Source organism: Prionailurus viverrinus, chromosome A1 (genome assembly GCF_022837055.1).
Source record: "Prionailurus viverrinus isolate Anna chromosome A1, UM_Priviv_1.0, whole genome shotgun sequence".
Taxonomy (NCBI): Eukaryota; Metazoa; Chordata; class Mammalia; order Carnivora; family Felidae; genus Prionailurus; species Prionailurus viverrinus.
The window spans coordinates 125155215-125182530 of record NC_062561.1 but is presented as its reverse complement, the minus strand read 5'-3'; the positions used below and the strand labels follow the sequence as shown (position 1 = coordinate 125182530).

At 39.3% G+C, this 27316-nt stretch overlaps 1 protein-coding gene across 7 annotated transcripts in view; it reads left to right on the top strand.

Annotated features, from left to right (window-relative positions):
* The window catches only part of ANKRD55 (ankyrin repeat domain 55), a 266719-nt gene that overhangs the window by 147741 nt on the left and 91662 nt on the right, over window positions 1-27316 (top strand). For 5 of the 7 annotated variants that reach the window (XM_047841042.1, XM_047840891.1, XM_047840663.1 and 2 more), the window contains one exon: window positions 23617-23707. The exons of the other annotated variants lie outside the window; for them this stretch is intronic. In XM_047841042.1, coding sequence (XP_047696998.1) covers window positions 23650-23707 — 58 coding nt within the window. In that variant the 5' untranslated portion in view covers window positions 23617-23649. The remainder of the gene's footprint in view (window positions 1-23616; window positions 23708-27316) is intronic. 7 annotated transcript variants of the gene reach the window in all.

Below are 27316 nucleotides of genomic sequence, written 5' to 3'. Positions count from 1 at the left end.
AGAATAGGCCTCTCTGAGAATGTGATATTTGAGCAAAGACTTAAAATTAACAACCTGAATTATCAAAAGCTTCTGAATCCAAAATTGTTACTGTTATCAGACAGGATTTTTCCAGAGAAACAGAACTAATAGAATGTGTGTGTGTGTGTGTGTGTGTGTGTGTGTGTGTGTGTGCTCATGTGCCTGCATGCACAAATACCCTTTGAGGAGATTTGTTTCAAGGAAATGGCTCAATTTGGATTTGTTTTCTGCTTCCTCATGATTAAATTAAAGTGAGATTATGCATTTGGGGCAGGAATATCACAGATGTGATGATGTATTTTCATGGCATCCCATAATATGACACATGATCTTGGTTTATCCTATTAGTGGTGAAGTAAACTTTGAGCTCTTGAGTAGCATGGTGTCTACAAAGGTTCTCTACTATAAGATTACTCTTTTTTTCCTTTGCAATTAATAAGGGTTTTGTGGGAAATATTTTAAGGCTATGTAAATGCTCCATTCTTCACCCAACTTTTACCCACTAGTTTTAGAATCTTTTTGATAATTTTTGCCTAAAATAATGATCACTATGGGTCTCAAACTGTGCTTTTCTAATTCCATAGTTTCTTGAACATTATTAGTTGGTATTGTACTACAGGGAAGATTATTCTTTTCCCCTTACATGTTCATTTACATATTAATATTAGGAAAAACTAATGGATGCCCATTTTAGTTAATGGGACTTAATCTGATGCTATGATTTCATTTATATCAAATCATCCCAAATTGGACCATTTGGCACCCCTTCTGTCTTCTGTGTCCCTTGGACATGTCTCCATTACTCTTTGATTATTTTCTGGAATTATGAGATGTTCTAAACATGTCATATTTTTCCTGTTCCAGCCTTGGCATCAAAGCTGTTCCCTTTTAGTGGAGGCTGGTGTTTAGAAACCAGGATCTGGGCTCTAGGTAGACTCTTCATTATTGGGGTTTTCCTACCCCCAAGCTCTCAGGGATAGAGCTAGGAAATACATGTATTTATGTATGTGGTATACATGTGTATGCATATGCATACATATGGAGATATAGAAGTGTTTGTATACATACATAGAATGTACATCACTATTTCTTTCTGCATCTAATTCTACATATTGAGAACTCTAAGTTTGCACTGAACTTCCAATTCTAACTCTATGCAATGTGACTCATTCCAGCTTTCTCCCTTTCTATATTTATTACTCCCTTCTCTAGTGAGAAACTTCGTTTTCATCACTTTATTACATTCACTTATTTTCTAAAATCCTCTTTATCCCCTACTTTTAATCTATCTCCCAAACCCAGTGAGCTGCCACCCCTGTTAGGCCATCGTCATTAAGTTGCCAGGACCCTATCAGGCCAATACTGTCATTTAGACATTTGATTACAATGATAAAAATACAGACTATGAACTAATAGCCTGGACATCAGTCTTTTGTAGAAAATGCTACAAAATTATGGCACAACAGACGTTTTGAATGTGTTTCTTCAGGCAATTTTGATGATTGGCGAAGGTGAAAGTTAGTCCATGCCTGTGAAAGAGTGTTTTCTCTAAGAAAAGCTGACTACTTTGTGGGTTTAAATCTATAAGTTGTACAATACATGTATAACATGAGCCATTGTTCTATGGCTCCTCGTGTGCCACAAAAGAGAAAGGTGACCCTTGTTGTCTTCCAGATTGAAACCATAAAATGTATGTTATAGACTTTCTAAGGAGGCTTACATTTTCCCCAAGGCCCAAAGTTAGAAAGGGAAAAAGCATACATGGGGTCATGGGTCTTAGTATTGCAATTCAACAGTTAAAAATTATTTAAGAATATGTTACTTAATTTCTTGCTAGTCCTCGAAAGGAATTTTTTATGGAATTGTTGACTGTAGTTTCAGGAATGGTTCATACTGGAAGATCTTCTAGGCTAATCAGATATCGTTCCTTTTTCTCTTTACTAGATGCTTTCTGGTCTGTGCGTGATAGATGATAGTGCTAAATGATTTACTCTTAAACCTCCCCTGGAATCATTGTTGTGCTTACATGTTTAACAAAGTCAGCTTTCTAGGAGAAAGAGCCCTGATTTGCAGCATTTGCTCATTTCTGTAAATACTCTCACCATGACCAATGTTAAGCTACCAACACACACCACTCAACTAGGTGGTAGAGGGATGTACACAATTGGCTCTCCTGAGGTTGCATAAGCACCTCCATCATGGATGCCTGTGCAACCTACAAACCAGTTAGACCTACCCATCCACTTAAGCATTGTCTTCAAACTGCCACTGACTTACAAGGAAAAGTTATTAGAAGGGAAGTCCTGTGCTCTGAAGAGATAGGGTGAGGGATGTAGAATAGAGTCCTTGCTTCTGTGTGTTTACATGCTTGACTCTGAGAACAATGACCACCCTGCATCTACTAAGCAGCAGGAGGGTTATTGCTGCAAGAAAATGTAAAATAAGCAAATTGCTTTGAAGTCAGAATTAATCTTTATGGTAAAGCATCTGAGATCAGCTGCCTCCTATGTTTTCATGGTCCTGCTCTTCCTGAAGAGAAGTGTGGACTCACAGGGACTTCCTGCTGAGTTCCTATTAGCAGGATTTGTCCGTCTTGAGGTTAAAGGTGCCAAGCAGTAGACGGACTCAGCCTGGGGCTCTCTCTCTTTCTCAGACATAGAGTACCTCTGACCCCCACTGGCTGCTGGCATGTGTTGCATCTTGGGGATGGCCAAGGCTCTTCCAAACAGTGCCCTGTCCCTAACTGCACATGACTCTTCAGGGGTGGCCTGACTGATTTATTTTCTCCCGTGTTGTCAGTATTTCCTACATGGTGACATCTATCTCTCATTGGTTTTCTTTAAATTGTTCAAACTCTTCATCTATTTCTCCTCTGGAGTGGTAGAAATGTCTACTCTCATTATTCTGTATATGGATTTTATTTCATTTGATCAGAAAATGAGCTAAGAGAAGGTTTGAGGTTGTCACATTTGCGGTTGGTTTTGGTTTCTCTTGCTCTGGCCCTTTGGGTGAAAAACACCAGGTGTTGCTTCTTTGTTTATGAGAAGCCCTTCAGCTGGGTTGGCACCTGGGCCCATGTTCTCCTATGGTGGTGCCTGTGGTAGAGCAAAAGCTCTGGCCACAGCAACAAAACAGGCATAGGCCAGGCTGTAAATCTCTGTAGGGAGCCAGGGCAAGGGCTGTTAATGAAAGCTTGGGCCAGTGGGCCACAAAGCCCATTCTGTAATCAGAAAGCCCTGCCTATTGAACGTATTTGAGTGTCTGATTCCGTCCATTCGTTTTGGTATTTCTCTGGCATCTGTCACCATGATACCTTGGTAATCTGGTGCATGAGTTAAAATAAGCCCAGGGAAAAGCAGCGTGTTACTGGGTAAGGAACATGCTTTCCAGTGGGTTTGCTCAAGCCAATTTAGCAATCTCTACTAATTACTGAGCCTGCACTGAAAACAAAACATTTGTACATTACAGGTATTCCCTGTAGGAGATATTTTTTAGCACTGTATATTAAATTAATTTCAACTTTTGAACTGAGACCCGAATCCAGTTGTTAATCCTCTTTTTAGAAGGAGATTTGTATTGCTATTTCTAGCTTACTCTTCTCCCACCATTTTATTTTCATAACCCAAGTTGTGATGGCCCTGATGAACAGGAAAATTCTTGGCTCTCTCTGTGTTACTTTCAATACAAAATTCAGGGTTCCTTGTCCTAAAGAATTGCTGTTTGCTCTTGTTTCTCATGGCCAGCAGAGGGCCCCAGGGTAAGGCTCACACCCAATGTGAGATTAGGCTTCTCTAAGTGGTGAAAGATCCCCTAACTCTCCAGAGAAGTGACATTTCACCCGAGGGTTTCCCAGCACACATACAAAAGGCTTGAGAAATAGAGCTAAATCTCCTGGGACCACAGGTAAAATAATCTTTATTTGGGACTGAGAAGAGCTTTGCAACTGCATCTACCCCTGGCAAGGAGAGAGAAAGCAGGTTAGCCCTTCTTTTGAGAATCATAAAAACGAAAGGAGAAAGCAGCAGAATCCTGGACCTGGGCCATTACTCATCATCATCATCATCATCATCAAACAACACAGAGTTGGGGTGTGGAACAGAGATATTTGGGAGATCAGAGACTGGCTCAAGTTCATTATAGTTGATAAACTTTATAAATGTCCTATTCTTTATGGGTATTATTTTGTCACCTGTCACATTTCTCTGTTCCGTTTCTTCCTATCCTGTAGATAATCCCCAAACTGTATAAAAAGTAATCTTGGGGCGCCTGGATGGCTTAGTTGGTTAAGCATCCCACTCTTGATTTTGGTTCAGGTCATGATCTCACGGTCATGGGATCAAGCCCACGTCAAGCTCCATGCTGCATATGGAGTCTGCCTAAGATTCTCTTGGGGCACCTGGACGGCTCAGTCAGTTAAGCATCTGACTTTGGCTCAGGTCATGATCTTGTGGTTTGTGGGTTCAAGCCCCGCATTGGGCTCTGTGCTGATAAGCCCGGAGCCTGCTTCAGATTCTGTGTCTTCCTCTCTCTCTGCCTCTCCCCTGCTCCCCCTCTGTTTCTCTCTGTCTTTCAAAAATAAATGTTAAAAAAATTATGAAAAAAAGAGATTCTCTCTCTCCCTCTGCCTCTGCTCATTCCCTGCATGCATGGCACACATTGACTGTCTTTCTCTTTCTCTCTCAAAAAAGTAATCTCTTTGACTTAATAAAATGTATGTTATAGTCATACATACTACTCTCTGAATTTTGAGTGGCCAATGTCTAATGATAAGAAAACTTTGTAAAGATTCCTGGCATGTTTCAATGGAATCTTCAACCAGTGTCTATGTGGCTTTGCTAAAAATTAACTTGAGGGTAAGTTTTATTGCTTAATACTAGGGAAAACTGACGAATAAAAAGCTGTGGCATATTTATCATGTTCAGGGAGTTCACAAGGCAATGCAAGGGTTACAAATAAACACAAAATATGGTCCTTGAATAGAGGAGGCTGACTGACCTACTATGAAGAGGCGACATGATCCAAAAATGCAATAAGGAATATCAAGTAATCTATTTAATGGTAATAGTGGTAATAATAATAAAATACTATGTATTGAATGCTTACACTTTTCCAAACACTGCGCTAAATGCTTTGTATACATTTTCTCATTAAATCCCCAAAACATCTTTATGAGGTAGATATTATTATTATTTTCATTTTGAGAATAAAGAAACTGAGGCACACAAAGTTTAAATAACTTGCCTGGATTTGATTGCAGGCTGTGTGACAACCAAGACTATGTCCTCTAGTATCCAGTGATCTGTACTGTCTCATGAGAACATTCAAGGTTCTAAGGTAGGAGATCAGTGTGGGCTAGAGGAAACCTTCTTGGAAGAAGGGTCGAGGGATGAGTGTGGTTCAGGGGATAATGTGGAGAAGAAGAGGGAGTGAGAGCATTCACACAGGCAGAGAACTGAAGATGCTCAAGGCAGGGTGGGCTACCAGGAATGAACTTGCTGCCTGCTGTGGATGCTTTGTGCATGTACATGAATGAGTGGAAAATGGTCACTTGGGAAAAGCAGATGGAAGGCAGGTCATGGAAGGACCTCCTTGAATAATACCTTTAGAAACTAGGGTTGGAAAAGGTAGAATTGGAATCAAGACAGACAATAAGTAAAGCACTTCAGTGATTCTCCATGTGAGGTGACAAAGGTAATACTGGAGCTGTGGGCAGGAAATGACAACTGGAGATAAGATGTCCCCAGTGGGATCTGTCTAAATTCTGGCCCCGGGTATTTTATATTCTAACCCCTATCAGGGAGTGACAACCACTAGTATATTGTGCAACTTTGGCACATTCACCTTAAATCCAAAAACTATCTCTGTCAGGTACTTTATTAAGTCCTTTTCATAAACCTGTCACTGTCATACCAAGTGGGCTTAGGAATTATCATCATCACCACCAATATCATTGTCATCAACATCATCACCGTCTGTTACCAATGGGAAAACTGAGGCTCAGAGAGCACATGACTTACTAAGGACATCCCAAATAACTCAAACCCAGATCACCCCACTCCAAGACATTCACAAACACTCTGCGAATGTTGACTGAGTAGTCACTATACACCTGTGTATCTGATGTTGGGTATCTAAAGACAAGGAACTCTACCCACCACTTTAGGGAGCTCACAGCGTTTAAGTGATAAAACAACACAGTCGATAACGATAGGTGAAAAATCTGTTCTAAGCTTTTTCTAAGATTTTTCTAAGAAAAATCTGTTGGAAGTGGGATGAATGTGCATATAAAAATGGAGCACTTTTTCAAGTAAAAAGGTTGATTCACATGCAGTTTATTTCATCTCTTGCTTCATGCCCAAGAGTAGCTGACAAGAGCCAGCTGTCCTTCCTAGAGAGTGGGACCAAAAAGTGATGAGTCTGATTTTTACAGTTTGCCAAGAAAGTCATTCTCACTTCAGTTGCTTGTGTAGAAGTAGAGGAGGCAAGTGTTGACTGATACCAACCTGCCACCTGCTGGAACCGAACAGAATTACCTGAAGCTCCAGGGGAGGGGCTGGTGTGGGATCTAACAAGACTGTGTTCTCTTCTTTGTACCTTAGAGTGTGAGTTGACAACCTGCAGTTAGTTGCTCCCAGCCACCCTTTTTTAATGGGTTAAACTTGGAGAAATGGGACCCTGAGGAGGCTTTCAGGAAAGGAAGTCATAAAGGATCTGCAAGCTGTGGAGTGAGACCTAAGCACGTATCTAACTTGGCCACTCACTTGCTAGGTCACTTTAAAGATATTAGTCAGCCTCTCTAAACCTGTTTCATTGTCTGTAAAGTGAGATTACTGGCAATCAAATATATGTTGAATGAATGAAAAGAATGCATGAATACACTTTTGGTGGTTGGCATACACATACACACACACACACACACACATACATATGGCACCTATTGTAGCATATGACATCAAGATCAAAATAGGGGTGCATGGGTGGCTCAGTCAGTTAAGCATCCAACTCTTGGTTTCAGCCCCCGTCATGATCTCATGGTTCATGGGATTGAGCCCCACATTGGGCTCTGTGCTGACAGTGAGAAGCCTGCTTGGGATTTTCTCTCCCTCTATCTTTGCCTTTCCCCTGCTCTCTCTGTCTCTGTCTCTGTCTCTATCTCTCTCTCTCTCAAAAATAAATAAATAAAAACAGGGACACTTGGGTGGCTCAGTCGTTAAGCATCCAACTTCAGCTCAGGTCGTGATCTCATAGCACATGGGTTTGGGCCCCATGTAAGACTCTGTGCTAACAGCTATATATATATATATATATATATATTTTTATTTTATTTATAAATGATTTTATAATAAATTTATTTTATTTATTTCTTATTTATAAATAAATAAAAATGTTTTTTGATAAAGACAAAAATAAATGGTAGCTGTGAGGAGTTATCAATAGAACAGAAGCATAACCAAACCCAAGTTAGTATGCCTGACATGCAGCTAAGCCAATCACTGAGGCATGTATGCAGCAAGGAAAGGGTTTATCTGAGAGGTAGCTGAATGAGGAGATGGAAGGGCAGGCCTCAAATCCACCTCCCCTAAGATTAGAACAAGTTTTATAGTCATAGGGTTTGGGATTATATACAAAGGGTGTGGAAATTTAAGACTATTCATGAGGAAAGATAGAGCATCTGCACTGAGCAAACATATGTAACATACATCCCATGTTCACTTTGGGTTGGAGACTTAACATTAAAATGGGGCAAAATTTGGCCCCTGACATCAGGAGGTGATCTGTTAGGAGAAGACTATGTACATGTTAAAAAAAAAAAAAAAAGTTGTTATAAACTGGATGGAGTCTGGGACTCCTTATCTTTGGGAAGGAATGCAGAGCCTAGCTTACTCATAGGCTAGAATCATATCAGTGACCTTCATGTGTGTCAGTCCAGGTCTCTTTGGAGACAGCTAGTGGATTTGTTAGTGGGCTCCAAAAAGAAACAATAACTGATTCAGGAGAAACAAGTCTCTGAAAAACCATCTTTAAATTTTCTGTTAGTCTCAATCTTTAACCCTATGGCGCATGGTTTCAGAAGTTATATGGGAATACAAGCCTAACAGAAATTTTTGGAGGAATAACCCATGGGTTTTGCATTTAATCCTTTATAACAATCTTATAAGCCAAATACTATTATTTCTTCATGTTGCAGATAAAGAAAATAAGGCTCAGCAAATTCAAGTGTAGTAGATACCAGTGGTTATCTACCTAATAACCTTCTTCCTTGTGAGCAGAATTCACTTTTATTCAAATGCTCGTCTCTCCCCAGGTGGCTCTGGCTTATATACAGATCGAGGAGTTGGTCACAGGAATTCCACTTTCCTTACTGGAGATTGGCTTAGGCAGGAACAAGAGACCTAGTTATGTTCAATAAATCATGAGATGCGGTTTCTTCCTTCAGGTATTGTGTCTAGATATGACTCAGGGAACCAAAAGGCTAAAGACAATACCAGTACATAAGATGGCAGAGTGGCAATATGGAAATAACCTAGATTCTTGGTGATGTTATCAAGCTATTGAATCTACCAATCCTAAAGAAGTTCTACCTCAGACTCTAAGATAGATTTGAGATAATGAATTCTTCTTAAGCCTTTGAGGCTTAGTTTCTATTACTTGGAATCAAAAGCTCTTTAACAGATGGATTAAGTAACTTGGTAAAATTCATACATCCAGCAAATAGCAGATCTACCTCTTAATTTCCTCACCCCCAGCTGAGGTCCTCTGGACACACATAGGAGTTCAGGGGCAGCCTCAGGACTCTGGTGCCTCTGACTAGAAGGGGAGGTGACAGAGAAAGCTGGACTGGATCATCCCTGGGATGACTCTTGTAGCCATTCCTGTTCCTTATACCAGTGCTCTTCCAGATCTGAGAAACCCACCTCCTTAGGAATATCCCATCTAGTCTTTTCCTCTCTGCTTCACCCTTCCTACATTGCTTTTAAAACTTTCTTGCCATGAGGCACTTGGGTGGCTCAGTAGGTTAAGCGTCTGACTTCGGCTTAGGTCATGATCTCACCATTCCCCAGTTTGCGCCCTGTGTCAGGCTCTGTGCTAACAGCTCAGAGCCTGGAGCCTGCTTCAGTTTCTGTGCTCCCCTCTCTCTGCCTCTCACCCACTCACACTCTGTCTCTCTATCTCTTTTAAAAATAAATAAACATTGGGGTGCCTGGGTGGCTCAGTCGGTTAAGCGTCCGACTTCAGCTCAGGTCACAATCTCGCGGTCCGTGAGTTTGAGCCCCGTGTCGGGCTCTGTGCTGACCGCTCAAAGCCTGGAGCCTGTTCCGGATTCTGTGTCTCCCTCTCTCTCTGCCCCTCCCCCGTTCATGCTCTTTCTCTCTGTGTCTCAAAAATAAATAAACGTTAAAAAAATATATAAATAAATAAATAAACATTAAAAAAACTTTGTTGCCATAAATTCTTAAGAGTTGGCTACTCTAAATTACTTTCATCACAAAGTTCTAGGACAATTATGGTTACAAATGCTTTTACTTTTGACCAGTGTTAAACACTGCGGATATGCCCAACTAAAAACATGACAAACTTATTTTTAAAAACAATTTTCAGAGGAAAGTTACAGAACCATATGTGGTTTCATCTTTTTTCCTTTGAAAATGAGTATGAAGCAGTATGAGTTTTGATTCATTAAGTTATCAGGGTTAATCTTTTAAATATAATTTTCACCATGTTTTCAAAGGTTAGGTAGTCATTTATGCATTGTCTAAGCCTCATTTTCCAGCGCGGTTCATCCTTCATGAATAATGATTGATCTTTTCTTATTTCTCCTTACATCCCACCCTGACCTCCAATGTTAGATGAGTTGATGCTATCTGAGAAACATAGTACAAGTTTTGTTTCGTTTTCCCACAAAAATAGTTCTGCCTGACCCAGACACCATGGAATATTGACATCATACTAACACTGTCTTTGAAAACAACCTAAACATTGCACAAAATACTTAAAGCAATTGTTTGAAGGCACAAAAACAGACCATACTTGAAGAAAAGCCCATGACATGAGTTCCACATTCTTCCCAGATATTTTTCTAAAGACATTTACAAGTTGCAGAACAAGGATATACAACAGTAGTCTTATTGGGCTAAAGAGGCAGAAGTCAGAGTTTGGAGTAGCTTGAAGCTTGCTACTTGGGGAGCAAAGTCCTAGAGGAGGAAGGCCAGCAGAGAAGGAGACTGAAATTCTGCATACACATTTCCCTAAAGCTGGGTAGCTAAAGTGCTGATCAGAGAATTCAATACTATTGGGGAGGTAGAAGTCATAATTAAAGCCTTACTAAGATGGAGAAAGCTTGGTACAAATCCCAGGCTTCGAATTGAAACCTTAGCGCCATGCCTTAAGAATAAGAGCCATACCATAGGAATAAGGACCAATCCATAGGAATAGGAAAAAAACAAACTAGACTAGCCCCCCAAAAAGCATAAAATCAAGTTTTCTCAAGATCTTGACTACAAACCTGCAGAAGAAAACTTAACCTTGGAAGAAGATAACATCATTTCAAGTCTTTATAATTTTTCATTGATGACATCTGGCATTTAACCAAAAATTTTGGTGTTGGTGAAAATATAATAAAAACTAAAAGGATCAAAGTACTGAAATCCAAGTGAAAAATATGGGTAATAGGAAAAGATTTATAGGTGATTCAAATACTGACATTAACCCACAGGTAGTTTAAAATAATCATGATAAATATATTCAAGAAAATGTAGGAAGTGGTAGCCAGCATAGAAGATAAGTTGGAGAATTTCAACAAAGAAATAAATCTATTTTTAAAAAGAAGCAAACGATTAGAGAGTAAAATTTTAAAAGCACCAAAAACTTCAATTATGCAGAAGAGATCTAATGAAAGATACACAGTACTTCTACACTTAAAACCACAGATAGGGGGACATCTGGGTGGCTCAGTCGGTTGACCATCCAACTTCAGCTCAGGTCATGATCTCATTGTGTGTAGGTTTGAGCCCCGTGTCAGGCTCTGTGCTGACAGCTCAGAGCCTGGAGCCTGCTTCAGATTCTGTGTCTCCATCTCTCTCTGCCCCTCCCCTGCTGGTGCTCTGTCTCTCTCTTTCTCAAAGATAAATGTTAAAAAGAAATTAAAAATATATATATACTGAGAAAAGTAAAAGAATACCTAAATAAATGAAAGACTATACTATGAACATGGGATTCAAGGATGTAACATTAAGATACGAGTTCTCTCCATGTTCATCTCTAGACTCAGTGCAATCCCAATGAAAATCTTAGCATCATTTTTAATTGGTGGAAATTGACAAGCTATTTGTAATATGTACACAGAAATACAAAGGATCTAGAATAATCAAGGCAATCTTTAAGGAGAAAAATAAAACCAGATATCAAAGCTAGCATAATTAAAAGTGTGATATTAATATAAGAATAGACAGTAGATGATGGAATAGACTAGTAGAATAGAGTTTAACAGATCCACACCCATATGATGAATCAATTCATTCATGACAATGACACTACAGCAATTCAGTGGAAGAAGGATGGACAGTCTTTTCAATAAATAGTGCTGGCTCAAATGGGAAAAAAAATACCTCAAACAATACACAAAAATTAATGCAAGATGGATCATATACCCAAAGGTGCAAAGTAAAACAACAAAACATGTAGAAGAAAACACAGGAAATATCTTCAGGACCTCAGGGGAGGTCACACGTTTTTAAACAGGACAAAGGCAATACTGATAATTTGGATTTAGTTAATTCAGATATTTAAATTCAGAAATTTAATTTTAATTTAATTCAGATAGTAAATTCAGAAATTCCATTTAATAAATGACACTATTAAGACAATGGAAAAGCAAACCTTAGACTGGCATGCACAGACATACAGACACACACACACACACACACACACACACACATCTAGAAAGGATTTATATCGAGAATATCTTTTTAAAAATTCTCTAAGTCTATAAGAAAACAATAGCGCAATTTTTAAAATTGGACAAGAATCCTGTGCAGGCACTTTGCAAAAGAGGTTATCAAAATGGTCAAATAGCAAATGAAAAGTGCTTGGCATCATTACTCATGGGAAAAATGCAAATTAAAACCACATCTTGATAACATATGTTGCTCATAGTCCAGAAACACCGCTGTTTCTCCTTGAAAAGACAATTGCAAAACCACAGTTCTGAATACCATAAAGTGAATTAAAGTAGGTGTCAATAATTATAAACAGCCTAGTTTAATTCAGAGTGAGGTTTCTGCTAAAAGTAAGTTGCAGTGAAATGAATTTTAATTCCCCATTGTAATTACATAAGAAACTCTTGTCACCCTAGTACAAAAAGCACAAAAGCTGTAACCGAAACTTCACTCTTGGAATTAAATGTGACTGTTTGCAATTATTGAAATCTATCCAAATTCATTTCTTGATATTTAAAACTGTGGTTTTAAAATTGCTTTCTGAGGAAGAAATGTCAGAGAAATGTGGCTGCACTATCTTTTAAAATCCCTCTCTAAGGGGGGACCTGAGTGGCTCAGTTGGTTTAGCGTCCAACTTTGGCTCAGGTCATGATCTCATGGTTCATGGGTTCAAACCCTGCATTGGACTCAATGCTGACAGCTGGGGGCCTGGAGCCTACTTCAGATTCTGTGTCACCACTCTCTGCCCCTCCCCCACTCATGCTATGTCTCTCTCTGCGTCTTAAAAATAAATAAATGTTAAAAAAATTTTTTTAAGTCACTCTCTGAGATGTGGGAGTTTAGTGTCAATAGATGTGATAGCAGTGCAGGAATGTATCTATTCAGAGAGCTGTGAGCAAACCAATTTATTATGGAGCAATGAGAAAAACCAGTACATGGCAATGCACAGCACGATGAAAATACATATACAGTTTACACTCTCTGGGAATGAAGCATGGGCTTGGGTGAGCTGGGAAGATATGAGAAGCAGTTTGAGCTGCACATCCACTTGGTTTCCCATCCCTCTGGCCCCTCAGTACCCACTGCTTTTCCTCTCCATGTCACTGGTTCTCAAAATGGTGATGTTTATGATGTGTTAATATAAAAGCTTATATACCACTGTATTACAACATTTAGAAACTTTTTTGTACTATGTTGTTATGTAATTGGCTTCCTTTGCAATTCCATGCTTTTTATTTTATGCACTTATCCTGATAAGGAGTCCATAGGTTTTATCAGACTGCCAAAGAAGTCCCTGACACACACAAAAAGATTAAGCTCCCACCCTAGCCCATTATTAACTTATTATTTACCATGTGTTATTCCATAATGTGTTTCTAAACATGTCTTCAGATGTCCAGACACCTCATCTAGGCTAGAAGCCTTGCTGAATGGCTTGCATATGGTCAGTGCTCAAAGTGTTTTTGTTGGTTTATTGATAATATGAGTCAGTGCTTAGGATTGAAGTTAGACTACCTCTGTTAGAAAACCTAGCTCAGGGACCTTGGGCAAGTGACTTAACCTCTTAATTTTCTTATCTGTAAGTAGAGCTATTAATACTGCCTATCTCATAGGGCTCCTGTGAGAATTAAATGAAAAAAAATATACATAAAGAGCCTGGCAGAGCATCGGCCCCATAATAAACTCTTAATGCACATCATCTCTTAATTATGAGCATATTATTATCCATGAAAGTTTTGAGTGAAATACTGTTGCCAGATAGCAACTAGGGATCCTGGGAGTTAAAGGGAATTGAAAAGATGGGGCAAGAGACAAGAATTCAGGTTAGCTCCTTCAGAGTGAATTCAGACTTAGCCACCCAATGGGGCAATCAAGGCTAATAGAGCTGACTCACAGCTAGTAGTAGACATATCTCTGTGTTGAAAAGTGTGATAAATTATTTCTACCCCTCACTTTGCCCAGTTCTCAAAGTTGCAGGTCCTGGGCTAGGAGATCATCCCCAGAAGGCAATAGTAAAGATACTAAACCAATGTTAATTTCCGCTCACAGAGCAAGAGTCAGCATGGAACAGTGGAGAAAGTGCTGGCCTAGGTCAACACACATCTGTGGCCTTGGTCTTCTCCTTTGTAAAATCAGGGTGCTGGACTGGATGTCCTCCTGATGTCAGAATGTCTGAAGGAATCTGCTTATTTGAGAGGGTGATTATGTTGTAACCAAAGAGCTGGGTCTTAGAATAGCTCACCATTGGCACCTGACTCACAGACACTAGCCTTGAAGAGTAAGTGTAACTGACCAATGGGCAGGAAAGGTTCTCAACACAAAGGACTTTCTCTGGAAAGTGGTCTTGAGGGGTCATAATGTAAGACTCATGAGCCAGCAGAAGGGACAAGATGTATACTTAGTTTATACCTATCTGTGCAGAGAAAATTGGACTAAAACACACTTCTCCTTTCTGATTACTGGGGGCACAGTAGGTCTGAGAATAGGCAGCTGATTTATGAAGCATGTTGGGATAGTGAATAAGGGCACCAAATATTAGTCCAGGCATTCAATGAGTATGTTATACATACTTCTTCATCAGTAGTCAATAGTGATCTCCTCTAATACATCATTCTAACTCAACTATTTGGTTTGTCTCTCAGAAAAATTTAAGAATTCTGATTGGGATCTCTATTTGTGCATGGTAAGCATAGAATTTAATACACAGGAGTATGTTCCATGCAAACAGAATTACACGAATAGTATTTCAACAGGCTGATTTCGTCTTGTGGAGTCTATCATTGCCAGAAGGGGATTCAGAGATCATCATCTTTTTCCATCAATTATTTATTGCCTGATAATGAAAATCACTTCTCTCATATTTCAGTCTATCAAGCAAATAGCTAAAGCCTCTCCCTGTATGTTCTTTGTATCTTAAATTATAACAAAGAGAATATTAAAATAAAATGACAACTATATTCCTCTGCCCATAGAATTTCAGTTTGTTTGTTTAGCTGGATGAAGGAAAGCTTAAGCTTGTTATTGGAGATACAGAGATTAATTTAGGTTTTTGTTTCTTTAAACCTTATCATGCCTAAAGTCTCACGCTGCAAATTAATATCTCTTTTCCTCCTCTATTTCACAATTTGGATTGCAATAGAATTTCTTTCCCTGAGGGAAAGAAAGGGAAATGTCAGAATATATGCTTTGGAAGCTTAAATCCTGCAAATAGATGAAATGTTCCATCAAGCAAAAGTTGCCTAAAGGCTGGTATGTTGCTGCATGTATAACTTCTTCAGTACATCTCTTATTAACACATAGGATAAATTGGTCCAAAGAAGGACTCAGGCATTGTTTTACCCAGAAACATGCACCCTAGGTCTATATAATACCAAAAAGATGGTTACTTTAGGGACTCAAAGCCTACCATACCAGTTTAGTGTAATTTAGAGCTAACAAGATATATGACAGTTTGGTTAAAATTTTAATTTTCTGCTTTGTAAGCTTAATATAAATCTGTTTGCTCCAACACCACTTTCAGTGGAAAGAAAATAGAGATGTTTTAAATTGTGTCTTACAAAAAGGTTGGGAAATCAAACAAGGGATTGCTGGATGTCACTCAGCATTTCAAAACCCTTATCTGGCACAAGCTCATATGAAAACATCCTTTTGGATGATGTGTAAAGGAAACCCTCAAACCCTTGATGTCATTAAATTGTTGATGCTGTATTCATGCAATGGGAGTGTCGCCTCAACCGGCTGAGCAATAATCCAAACTTCCTTATTTTTCTTCCTACAAATGAAAGAAAATTCTTTTCTCTGATGATTATTGGTTTAGTTATCAACTCTCTGGGTTTGGTTGTAAGATGAAGGTAGGTAAGATAATTTTTTGTTCTAATATGTTTTATGATTCTCTTAACATTGGGAATTTTTTTCAACACATATGACAAGAGGACTTGAGGGGTTAAGATTCTCTTGAGAGGAAAAAGAGATTAGAGGCAGAACTAGAAAGAGACACTATATATTATAGATGATACCAGAGAAAAACCAGACTGACTTCAAGCAGGAGAGGATTTCATCTGAGCCCCATTTAAAGGGTCAGGTCTGAGTCCTGTGACCAATTTCATCTTCCTGCCTTCATCTTCCTTCAGAGAGAAAAATCCTTTCAAAGCCCTTGGGTTATTCACTCTTGTGCCTAAGGGCCTGAGTTACAGGCTCAATCAAGTAACCTCCACTCATACTCTGCCATTGTCAGACTCAACCAGGATTACTGATACATTAGCATAAAAATAAGAAGGCAACGGTCCTGAGTGATTTGCTGGGAAATAATTCACTGCAGTTAAACAAGTATTAGTGAAGCATCTACAATGATCTACAATGTGTAGAACAGAATGAGAACTTGAGCCCAGGTCTTGTGGTAACAAAGTTCACCATTTTTTTCCACCATACCACATTGCCTAGGCTCAACTGCCAAGGGTCTGCCTCTACCCCCCCAAATAATACTGGATGCCCAAGTGGTAGAAGCCCTGAGATGTGTGGAAAATACTATTTGAGACTGTATGTTTTTCAAAGCAGGCATTACCAATCAGTTCCACCAGCCAAACGTGCAGTGAATCCTAACATTTCCATCAGAACAGGTGTCCATCAGAGTATCTGCACAATAGTGCCCATACTGAGCTGAACTGAAATTGTAATGGACCAGGGAAAGATTGGGTGGTCAGGAAAGAAAGAGAAAATGTAGACTTTTTTCTCCCCCAAAAGCATGCTGGGAAAGAAAAGGCAAACCTGTCTGAAGAAACATCACAGTTTTGTCTTATATTATTTTGGTTTGTTTTTTAAGGATTGAAAGATGTGAGCATGCATGTAGGCTAAGGAAAAGGATCTTGAAGGAATAGGATGAAGTTGCAAGAGAGATAAAATAATTGATGGCATTAATAGTAAACGTATATAAGAATTCCTCTGTATAAGGCATTGCTTTTAAGAGCTTGACATATTTAAATCAATTTGATGCACTGAAAAACCTTATGGGAAGTCATTAATATGACTCTGACTTTACAGATGAGGGAAATAAGGCATAGCTTAAACAGCATCAAGTTGCAAGACTCGGGTTTGAACCTAGCTAGTCAGGCTTAGTCATTGCTCTTAATGGTTGTGCAAATCTGCCTCTCTGGGAAGATTTTGTGTAGAATGAGATGCGCTAATGGTGGCCTAGCATTCTCAAGGAGAAAAGACACTTCTTTCTTTGCAGCAGAAGAGATTGGGGCTAGGGGAAGGAACAGAAAAATTTAGAAGAAAAGGAGAAGAGAGTTGAGGGCGTTCACATTAGATGACTGTACTCATTCTTAGATCTAGTTGTCAGCATAAGTACACAGAGGGACATTACCTCCCTACCTGCTGTGTCAGGTGCCATTTCCAAATTAATCTACCAACTACAGTTATTTTGACAAATGTGTGAAAGCTTATGACTGGGACACAGACCTCTCTTATAGCACTTCTATATATTCTCTTTCTCCCTGTTCCAGTGTTCACATTATCATTGAAAAAATTTTGGAGAGGCATTATTATCTTGGAATCTGTCCTGAGATTATTCAGGTTGGACTCTGATTCTTCCTGTGAAAGGAATCAAGGGCTTTTGGAGTAATGGACTCCAAAGATTTTGAAATTATGCTCAGTAGTCTCCTTGGAGAGTCAAAAAATAAGGCATGATCAATCATGGTATATGGCAGAATATGTAATACCTCTGCAGCCTCCAGTTTCAAGAGACCCACTCTTGAGAAGAACCCTATTATAGAATTTATTGAAAAGGAAGCTGCTATACAATGTCTAGTGCTAAATGATGTGTTTCAAACCACAAGTGCTGGAATAATTCAGATAAGGTAGCTAAGGTAGTATTCACAAGGTCTTTAGTCACTAAGTACTTTATTTTTTTTTTTTAACATTTATTTTCTTTTTTTTTTTAATTTTTTTTTCAACATTTATTTATTTTTTGGGACAGAGAGAGACAGACCATGAATGGGGGAGGGGCAGACAGAGAGGGAGACACAGAATCAGAAACAGGCTCCAGGCTCCGAGCCATCAGCCCAGAGCCCGACGCGGGGCTCGAACTCACAGACCGCGAGATCGTGACCTGGCTGAAGTCGGACGCTTAACCGACTGCGCCACCCAGGCGCCCCTAACATTTATTTTTGAGACAGAGAGAGAGCATTAACAAGGGAGGATCAGAGAAAGAGGGAGACACAGAATCTGAAACAGGCTCCAGACTCTGAGCTGTCAGCACAGAACCCGACGCGGGGCTCAAACCCACGGACCGCGAGATCATGACCCGAGCCAAAGTCGGATGCTTAACCGACTGAGCCACCCAGGCGCCCCGTGGCACTAAGTACTTTATAAAAACTGGTATGCTGGTAAAACAGCTCTCAGAAAAACAAGGAAGAGCCCTTACCAGTAGCATTTGCTGTTTTCCATAGGGTAAATATTCTCACCATTGCTAATTTCAAGCTACCAAGCACCTCACAAAATTCCTCAATATTTAACAGTCAGCTTCAGAGGACCAGTAGGTGCTGGCTTCAGCACACCATTGTTTTGTTATCCTTTTTCATCCTTACAGCTGCCTTTTAAGGTGAAGACCACCATTATCTCCAGTGTGCTAATTAGGAGAAAAAGAATTTGCCCAAATGCACAGAAGTAGAATGGGGGCAGAGCTTGAGGGAAGCTCAGGGTATATGACCCTAATAACATCCACCTATAGGCCTGTACTCCTTCTTTAACCTAAAAACAGCCACAGATATTCAAGGTGGTAATGCTGTCAATAACCATTCCCCACCTCTGGCTCACTTCTGTTACAAATACATTTTCTGTGGCCCCTTGGGGACTTAGTTAATATTTCTAGATCTTTACTATTCCATAGAGAACCTTGGGTGTAAAAGCCCAGTAAGTGTATATGTTACTTAGTATTTGAAAAATATTCTGGCTCCTTGCTACATAAACAATGGACCAACTATCAGCATCATCTGAGAATGTGGTAGAAATCTAGAATCTTTCTTACCCAGAACTACTAAATCAGAATCTTCCCCGTAAGATGATCCCAAGGTGATATGTATGTCCATTAAAATTTAAGAAGCATTGCTTTAGGGGCACCTGGGTGGCTCAGTCGGTTAAGTGTCCGACTTCGGCTCAGGGCATGATCTCACGGTTTGTGAGTTCGAGCCCCATATCGGGCTCTTAGCTCAGAGCCTGGAGCCTGCTTCAGATTCTGTGTCTCCCTCTCTGTCTCTGCCCCTCCCCTGCTCATGCTCTGTCTCTCTCTGTCTCTCAATATAAATAAACGTTAAAAAAAATTTTTTTTAAAGAAGAAGCATTGCTTTAGTCACGTTGTATGTTGTTTTTGCAGTTGGCAGTGACTGGCACTGATACAATATAGTCTATCATATCCCATCCTCTTTGTAGGTGATAGTGGTACAGTCTGTGGTCACAAAACACAGCAGCTTTACAGAGTGAGACTTGGCCTCATTAGCAACTATTCTGAGCAAAGAACCACAGGCTTCTCTCCCATTAACCTGCTTCATAACCTCAAATTTTGTTTTTCTAATTCTACAAGAAACTTTGGAGAGCCAAGTCCAACTAGATTCCTCACAAGGATTTCCTCTCAGAAAAAATAATGCAAAGAAAAGTAAGTTCTAAACCCTTGAGAGTCTGTCAGGAAGTGGTGGGGAGGAGTGAGCTTGCCGGAGCCAGACCTCTCTGACATGCTAACTTAATTCAAACCACAGGACTTCATTTGAACTTGGCCAATCATTCCTGAGTTGAAAATAGAAGGAAAGGATCTGTGGCCAAAGTTAGAACTTTTAAAAAGAGTTTTGAGGTGTTCAGTAAATTTACCATCCACACAGACATTTAAAAAGCATCGTGGATTGAGTTTCTATTATGTTTTGTTTTCTGTGTTTTCCCAAACCATCAGGTTACTGAGGAAATGGCCACAACCCAGATGCATTTAAAGGTAAATCCCCACAGTTTCCAGTTGATATGGAAGTCTAGAAATGAAACAAATACAATTCAGAGAAAGAAAATTTCAAAAAATATCTATTTGGGATTTTAAAATAAAGGCAAAAATTATTCTAATCTGTGGACATCTATTGTAATATTAGTGCTCATGGTGAGAGGCAGGGTAAAAAACCCTTAGCATTTTTCATCTGGCCAAAGTAGGGTAGCAAACCTGCCTATTAGAGAGCCGAAGAGCAGCATTATTCATCAGCATAGGATAGAAGGAAGAACATTCTGTCTGCCCAGATATGGGGAGGGTTACTGTGTTCTTACAGAAGGTGGTCATTCAGAGATATTTCTTCAGGCTTCTAGTGATCCAAGGACTCTGAGGTGCCGGGAGGCCACAAAAGGTAGTCTCCTAAATCATCCCTAAACTGAAAGCTTCTTATGAATGGGGACCACATACCTAGTTTGGTCAGCACCATGCCCCCAGCACCAACACTATTGCCTGGAACATAATTAGTATTCATTAAATACGTATCATGTGATGGATGGATGGATGAATGAATAAAGCCATTGCTCCAGATTAAAGTCAGCATGTTAGAAATGCCTGATAAATACTCACCAAGTTGCTATCATGATATGCATGAAGGTAAAAGTTTACAGTAGCCTGGAAAACTAAGATAAAAGGAAAACATAGGGCAAAGTCAGAAATGGGGATGTCTGTACTAAGTAGGAATGGGACTGTGCAGACTGGGAAGGGGACAGGAGGAGCACCCACTGTTGGAAGTCTCCATTGTCTAATTCACCATTTTACCAAAGGTTGGATTTGTCCATTTGGGCATTTAACATTTAACATTTAACAAAAATCAGTATCTGTTACTGGCAGCTCTGAGTGTAGCACTCTTTTGGCACTGCGGGAGACAAAAGACCTATCCTTCAGCTCAAACCTTCTGGGAACTTAGAATTGAGTTGTGAATGTAAGTCTAACATGATCATATAACAAATTTTTAAAAACACATTGCAAAATATCAGTAATTTATGATTAAGTTCCAGATAAGGTAATGAATGTTAAATGGTCAGACATCTTTGTGAAAGGAGATCTATTTCAAGCTCTAAGAGTCCCTGGTACACACTAATCACTAAATGTTTATGCAAGTGAATGAGTGTTAAAACGTACAAGTTATAAGATCAAAGCAACATGAAAACTGTTTTAAGAATAATGTGTATAGGGGTGTCTGGGTGGCTCAGTCGGTTAGGTGTCCAACTTTGGCTCAGGTCATGATCTTACAGTCTGTGGGTTCGAGCCCCACATTGGGCTCTGTGCTGACAGCTCTAAACCTGGAGCCTGCTTTGGATTCTGTGTCTCCCTCTCTTTCTGCCCCTTCCCCACTCATTCTCTGTCTCAAAAATAAATAAACATTAAAAAAATTGTTTTTAAGAATAATGTGTATATATATATATACAAAGTATATACCATATTTTATATGGAGAAAGTTCATATTGCTGCTTCATGAAATGAGTGGATACAATATAATGCACCCAAGAGTGTTAAGTTGTTTGAGTGTGGAGACCTTGCTCATGCCTGCCTCATCAGAACCTACAGAGATGACCGGAGTGCGCTAATCCTTCCATAGGAATTGATGAATCAATGAGCAAATGAATGAAAAGGAAGTTAATCTAAATTCGAGGTAGGTCATTTAGGCAAGCTTGAGCCAGCTTTCCTTAGCTAGTATGAGTCACTTTCTTCACCAGTCCACTGAGCCTTCTCACTTTGGCTTTCATGGCTAATGCAAAAAAAAAAAAAAAAAAAAAAAAAAAAAAACCAACAAAAACAAAAAAAAAAACCCTCACAGCATTGGGAAATTTGAGAGACTTATCTATAGAGCACATTTTGCATAATGATTTATACGAAGTAGTTCCTGCCTGTGTTTTAAATAAAAAGAACACAGGGCATCTTGGGGAGAGGGACTGACATAGGAAAGGTAAATGAGTAGCAATATTGTCACAGGGAATTGAGACCAGACAATGTGTTTAATGGAAAATGAATGATGAGGCAGTGAGAAAATATAAGAAGGAAGAGATAAGAAAGAACCTTTTCTATTGGGGCACTTGGGTGGCTCAGTCAGTTAAGCATCCAACTCTTGATTTTAGCTCAGGTCGTGATCTCACAGTTCATGGGATCGAGCCTTGTGTAACGGCCCCTTGCCTGCTTGGGATTCTCACTCCCTCTCTCTGCCTCTCACCCATCCCCTTGCTCTCTCTCAAAAACAAACAAACAAACAAACAAACAAATTTTTAAAAACAAAGTAGTTTTTCTATGAAAGAACATATATCATAAATTATATGTCCTTATCAAAATAAGTTGTGGTCATATATTAAGAAAAATGGCTTCTATTTTCATTTCCACATTCACACAAAGTTAAAAAGAAAACAGTTATTACCATTTTCAACAGCCTTGATGACAGCATTTGCTATATGGCTGGTTAACTTGAGTGTAGAGCTTTGTTAGTTTGCTTTGAATTATATCAAATTTATAATGACAAATATAAAATAATAGACATTAATTATAATATGACTAAAAATACAAAGGTAGATGGAGTTAGAAACCTACTACTTTAATTGCAATCCCCTGAGGTAACTAGTATTAATGGTTTGTTGTGTATCTTTATACATCTTCCTTGATGTTCCCTAGAATATATATATATATATATATATATATGTATATATATATTTACATACACAGTGGGTAGTTATTGTATTTATAAAAATGTGAACAAATGAAATGTATAAGCTTTTTCTTCATTTAACAATAGATTAGAGACCTCCTACCAGATGAATATATAGAGAGATTTTCTCACGTTTTTAAATGTAGAGTATGAATTTACTACCATTTGTTCAACTATTCCTCAATGGTGTACATTCTGGTATTTTCAGGGTTTTTTCAACCACATATAATACTGCACTGAATGCCCTTGTGATTGCAGACTGTTTTAATTTCATTGTCATGGGTGTCTGAGCCTTGAAATCTCACCTTTCAAACGCCACTTGCTTCCCCTCATCCTTCCTGTCATTTGGAGCATGAAGCAGAAGAGAGACTGCAGATGAGCTATGAAAGCCGATAACCACTCCATACAGCACATGGCCAGCAGCTTCCTGCTACACTATTTACGTCCTATTCCATTGAGATGGCACTCTCCGCTCACATGACCCAAATGCAGCTCTCACTCCACCAAGAACACAGCTGAATCCAACTGCATTGGCAGCTCTGCACATGCTCCGTCTGGCCCTGTGAATCCTCACTCACCCATTGAGATTTCTTTTGGTTTAAAGCAACATTCCAGCTGCTGAAGCTCCGTTGACCTCCAGTGTTTTCCTGGCTCAGATCCAAGGCAGGTGGCCCCCTGCAAATTGTATTTTTTTTAGAGTTTGAGCTTTTTCGTTTTTTTTTGTTGGGGGTTGAAAGGTGTATAATAATTACCCACAAGCATAGCTGATGAATGAAGCCACAAGAAGTAACTCTTTTCCTGGCAGGTATCACAGGAATAACATTTGCCTATTGCCATAATTTGCCTCGACAACAACCTGCAGCTCTAATGCACGTTTAATTCTCAAACAGGAGTTTTGGCAAGTGATGCTGTATCTGACTGATGTGTTGACTGTAACATGTGAGATGGTGGGGTTTTTTTTCTCTCTCTAGAAACCTGGATGCTTTTTGCCATTCTGATGGTAAATGATGAGACAAACAACCATGGATTTCAGCACTCCATCTGTGTTTGACCAGCAAAAAGGTAAAAATGCTGCTTTAATACCTCCTTTGGTTCTTCATATCTTTAGTTCAGTGGTAGAGATTCTGCAATTCTGAGGGGGAAAAGAGTAGTGTGTGTGTGTGTGTGTGTGTGTGTGTGTGTGTGTAATATGAAAGAGGATTTCACATAGAAAACAAATCTGTTTTACATGTTCACTTCTTATTTGATAAGCATTTGGAAAAGAAAAATAAGCTTGTGGTCTGTTTGTCTTGTTAAAGTATTCCTATGTACAAATTTTAAAAATTGGGTTTCAAACACAACCAGCTATTTCAGATATGATCATCTTTATTCTCATTAGTTTATTTTCAAATCTTTAAAAACTATATTATAGTAACTAATATAAAAAGAACAAATCACATGTCTCTTTTCATTCTATTAACTCAATATCTCATTGCCACAGTTCCATAGATACTTCTTGATTTCCTTTTAGGAATAGATGTTACCTAGATTTATACTATAGTTGATAGAATATCTCATCCGTGGTTGTGGTGTGATTTAACACTATGTTATTTGTAATGACAGGATATATCTTTCCTACTCATAATTTGCCAAGTGGAGGTCATTTTCCACATGAAAAGATTGCTATGGAATCAGCCCCATCCTCATAAAAAGCATGTATTCAGCAGTACAGTTTATGTGTATACATTTTGCATATGAACTGTGTACATATACATAATACCTTTGTGCAATTATGCATCTTTTCTATATATGCATAGGAAATTTCCACTCTGTAAATGTAATAAATATTTTTTAGAATATTTAAAAAAAAACTTACATCTAAACCATTTTTTGTAGCCTGTGAATATTCTTCAGGACCCTAAAGTTCTTTGGTCATTTGCTCCTAGTTTTGGCTCCAACATGAAAAAGATGATTTGTAAAAGCTCACTAAGAAAATCCATTGCTTCTTTCTTTTTCCCTTGTCCTGTTCTAGGCCGTAGTGTGTTTATTACCCTTCAAGCTGTATCTGTTTCATGGGTGAATTATTTTAGCTCAGTGCTTTCTCAAATATTAGATTTACTTTTAGATCTCTGAACGACTATATGTACAGATGTATATATGAAGAGAGATAGTTCTCCACTTCTTAACTCATTTTGAATTGCATGTGTGTGTCCCTTCAGAATATGCTGGTTCACATGGTGTTTGATGATGAACACCATAGGGAAAATGATTGTTAAAGCTGTGCCTACCACCATCCCCTCCCCTTGGTACATTTTGTATCACTGAAGACAATCAGCAAAAATGAAAGTCTGCCTAAATCCAAAGACCTCATACTAGCTAAAAAATGACATCGTTGAGCTATGCAATCCAAAGAGGAACACAACGAGTTTATTTTTTTTGAGACTAATCTGAGGAAGCTGGAATTGACTGTGAAGAGGTGGCCCTTCATAACGAATTCATCTGTTCCAGTGTTGTGTTCCCTTACAGGCTTGAGCCCCAAACGTAGTTTACTAGTTAACATATTAATTTGTCATATTTATTTTCTTACAGCACCTTTCATGTGAGCAATTCACAGCATTTCGTCCACCCCACACCTGACTCCCTCATGAAAGTTCACCTTCTCCCTGCCATCTCTATCTCTATTTCTCAATCCTTTCTAGAGGTGCTGAAGTATGGTTGAAATAGCGTAGGTTGGAACAGCAGATCTACTTCTTAGCTGTGTGACCTTAGAAAGCTACCTAACCTCTCTGGGCCTTACTTTCCTCAGCAGTAAAATGGAGGAAATAATGTTTGCCTCGCAAGGCTGTTGTGAGAATATAAAATAATACATAAAAAGCACCAATCACATTGCCTAATGTGCCATAAGTACTTTAAAATTGTGGCTGCCTTTGTTATTCCTGTTTTAATTGCTACCTTGGACTATGAGTTCCTCAAATGTGAAAGACTCTTCCCTTCTCTACCTCCAGCTTGAATTTAGCAGTCCTCAGAATAAACAAGAGCTTAGTTAATACTAGTTGACTAGAAAACATTAATTTTTTTTCAGTATTCCAGGGTACTATTTAGAGCAATCCCCTAAAATAAAAATTAATTAGATGATACCTGAGTAGTTCTATTATCACATTAACCCTTCCATCCTCTTAAAAGCATGAAAGGCCATAATGGTTTAGACCATTACATAGCTTTTAAATGCCATTATGGTATATTGTTGGGCAAACCACAGCAGAGTGATTTTCTCCCCAAATGTGGGCTTTATTCAAGGGCTTTCCATGAATTCTGAATATTTGGGGAATCAAAATTCTAGTAGCCCTGGATTTCTGTGGAAATGTTGAGAAAAGAAATGATCTGGAAGGATCTCAGAAGTCATGTAATCTATTGGTTCTCACACTCAGCCACACATAAGAATCACATGGACAGGTTTGGAAAATGCTGATGCCTAGTTCTCCAGTATAATTAGTGTTGGGGGGAGGCCTGGAAGCTCCCCAGGAAGATCTCACGTACAACAAGGATTGAGAATCATTCATCCAACCCATTGGCCTAACATCTCAGATGGGAAGAGGGAAGCACAGAGAGGTGAAAAGGTGGGGCCTGTTTGTACTAATAACACCCAGGTAGTGAGTCATAGAAGGGCCTGAGACTCAGGTATTCTCTATCCGGACATCAGAACATTGAGAAACTTCTTTTCATGGGTGGTCTGTGGCCCCAATAGCTGCTATGGAATGGTTGCAGGGCCCGGACAGCTCTGGTTTATGGTTTCACAGGGAATGGTTAGCATTGTGCACTTGAAAAAAATATGACACAGAATGACCTTCAGGGGTCAAATGATGTGGATGTGTTAAGTCTGAATCCCTTCAGTGGCATTTTTCTAGATTTCTCTTTAGTAGAGGTAACAAGGCATCCTTATGCTGGGGGCTCAGGGACATATATATGGCCCTTACTCATGTTATGTCTCAGTTTTATTCCCATTTGCATGAACCTGGGCAAATCAATCTCCTAGTCTGTGAAATGTGCAGGGTTGCTGGGAGGCTTAAACACCCAGTTATCTGGCTATGGGAACGAGAGTCGTTTCTGGCTTGCTTTCTGAAATTGTGACGCAGGAAGCCTGGGTCTTCAGAGCTCTCCACTCCTCCTTTGTGCTTTTGCTTTCACCATAGCAACACTGTTTCTGGTCCCACGTGTTCCTCCTGGCTGTCTTCCCTGTCAGAGCCCACATGCAGGAAAGGACCTGTAGTAAAATCATTTACTACGGAACACAAAGCTTCCTACTGCAGTGGAGATGTTATATAACAGAAGATATTTGCATTTTAAGCTTTGTCTCTAATTGTGGAAAGAAAAGGTTTGCTATGCCCAAAGGAGGAACCTAAGGCCTCAGAGAGGATGGGAGCTGGATGAGTGGTCCCAAGGGTCTCTCCACACCCTGCCCTGCCCAGGGTCTAGACGAAATTGTGTTTCATGAGCATTGTGTTTGTGGGCACCTGAGGGGGCATGGCCCACCCTGCAGGTTCTTTACTGATAGAGTTGCTGAGAGAACAAGAGGAGGGGCAAACTCTCCAGTGCAGATTGAATCACTGCAGTAGTGTCCTAGGGCTGCATGACAAAGCACCACAAGCTGGGTGGCTTAAAACAACAGAAATGTATTGTCTCACAGTTATGGAG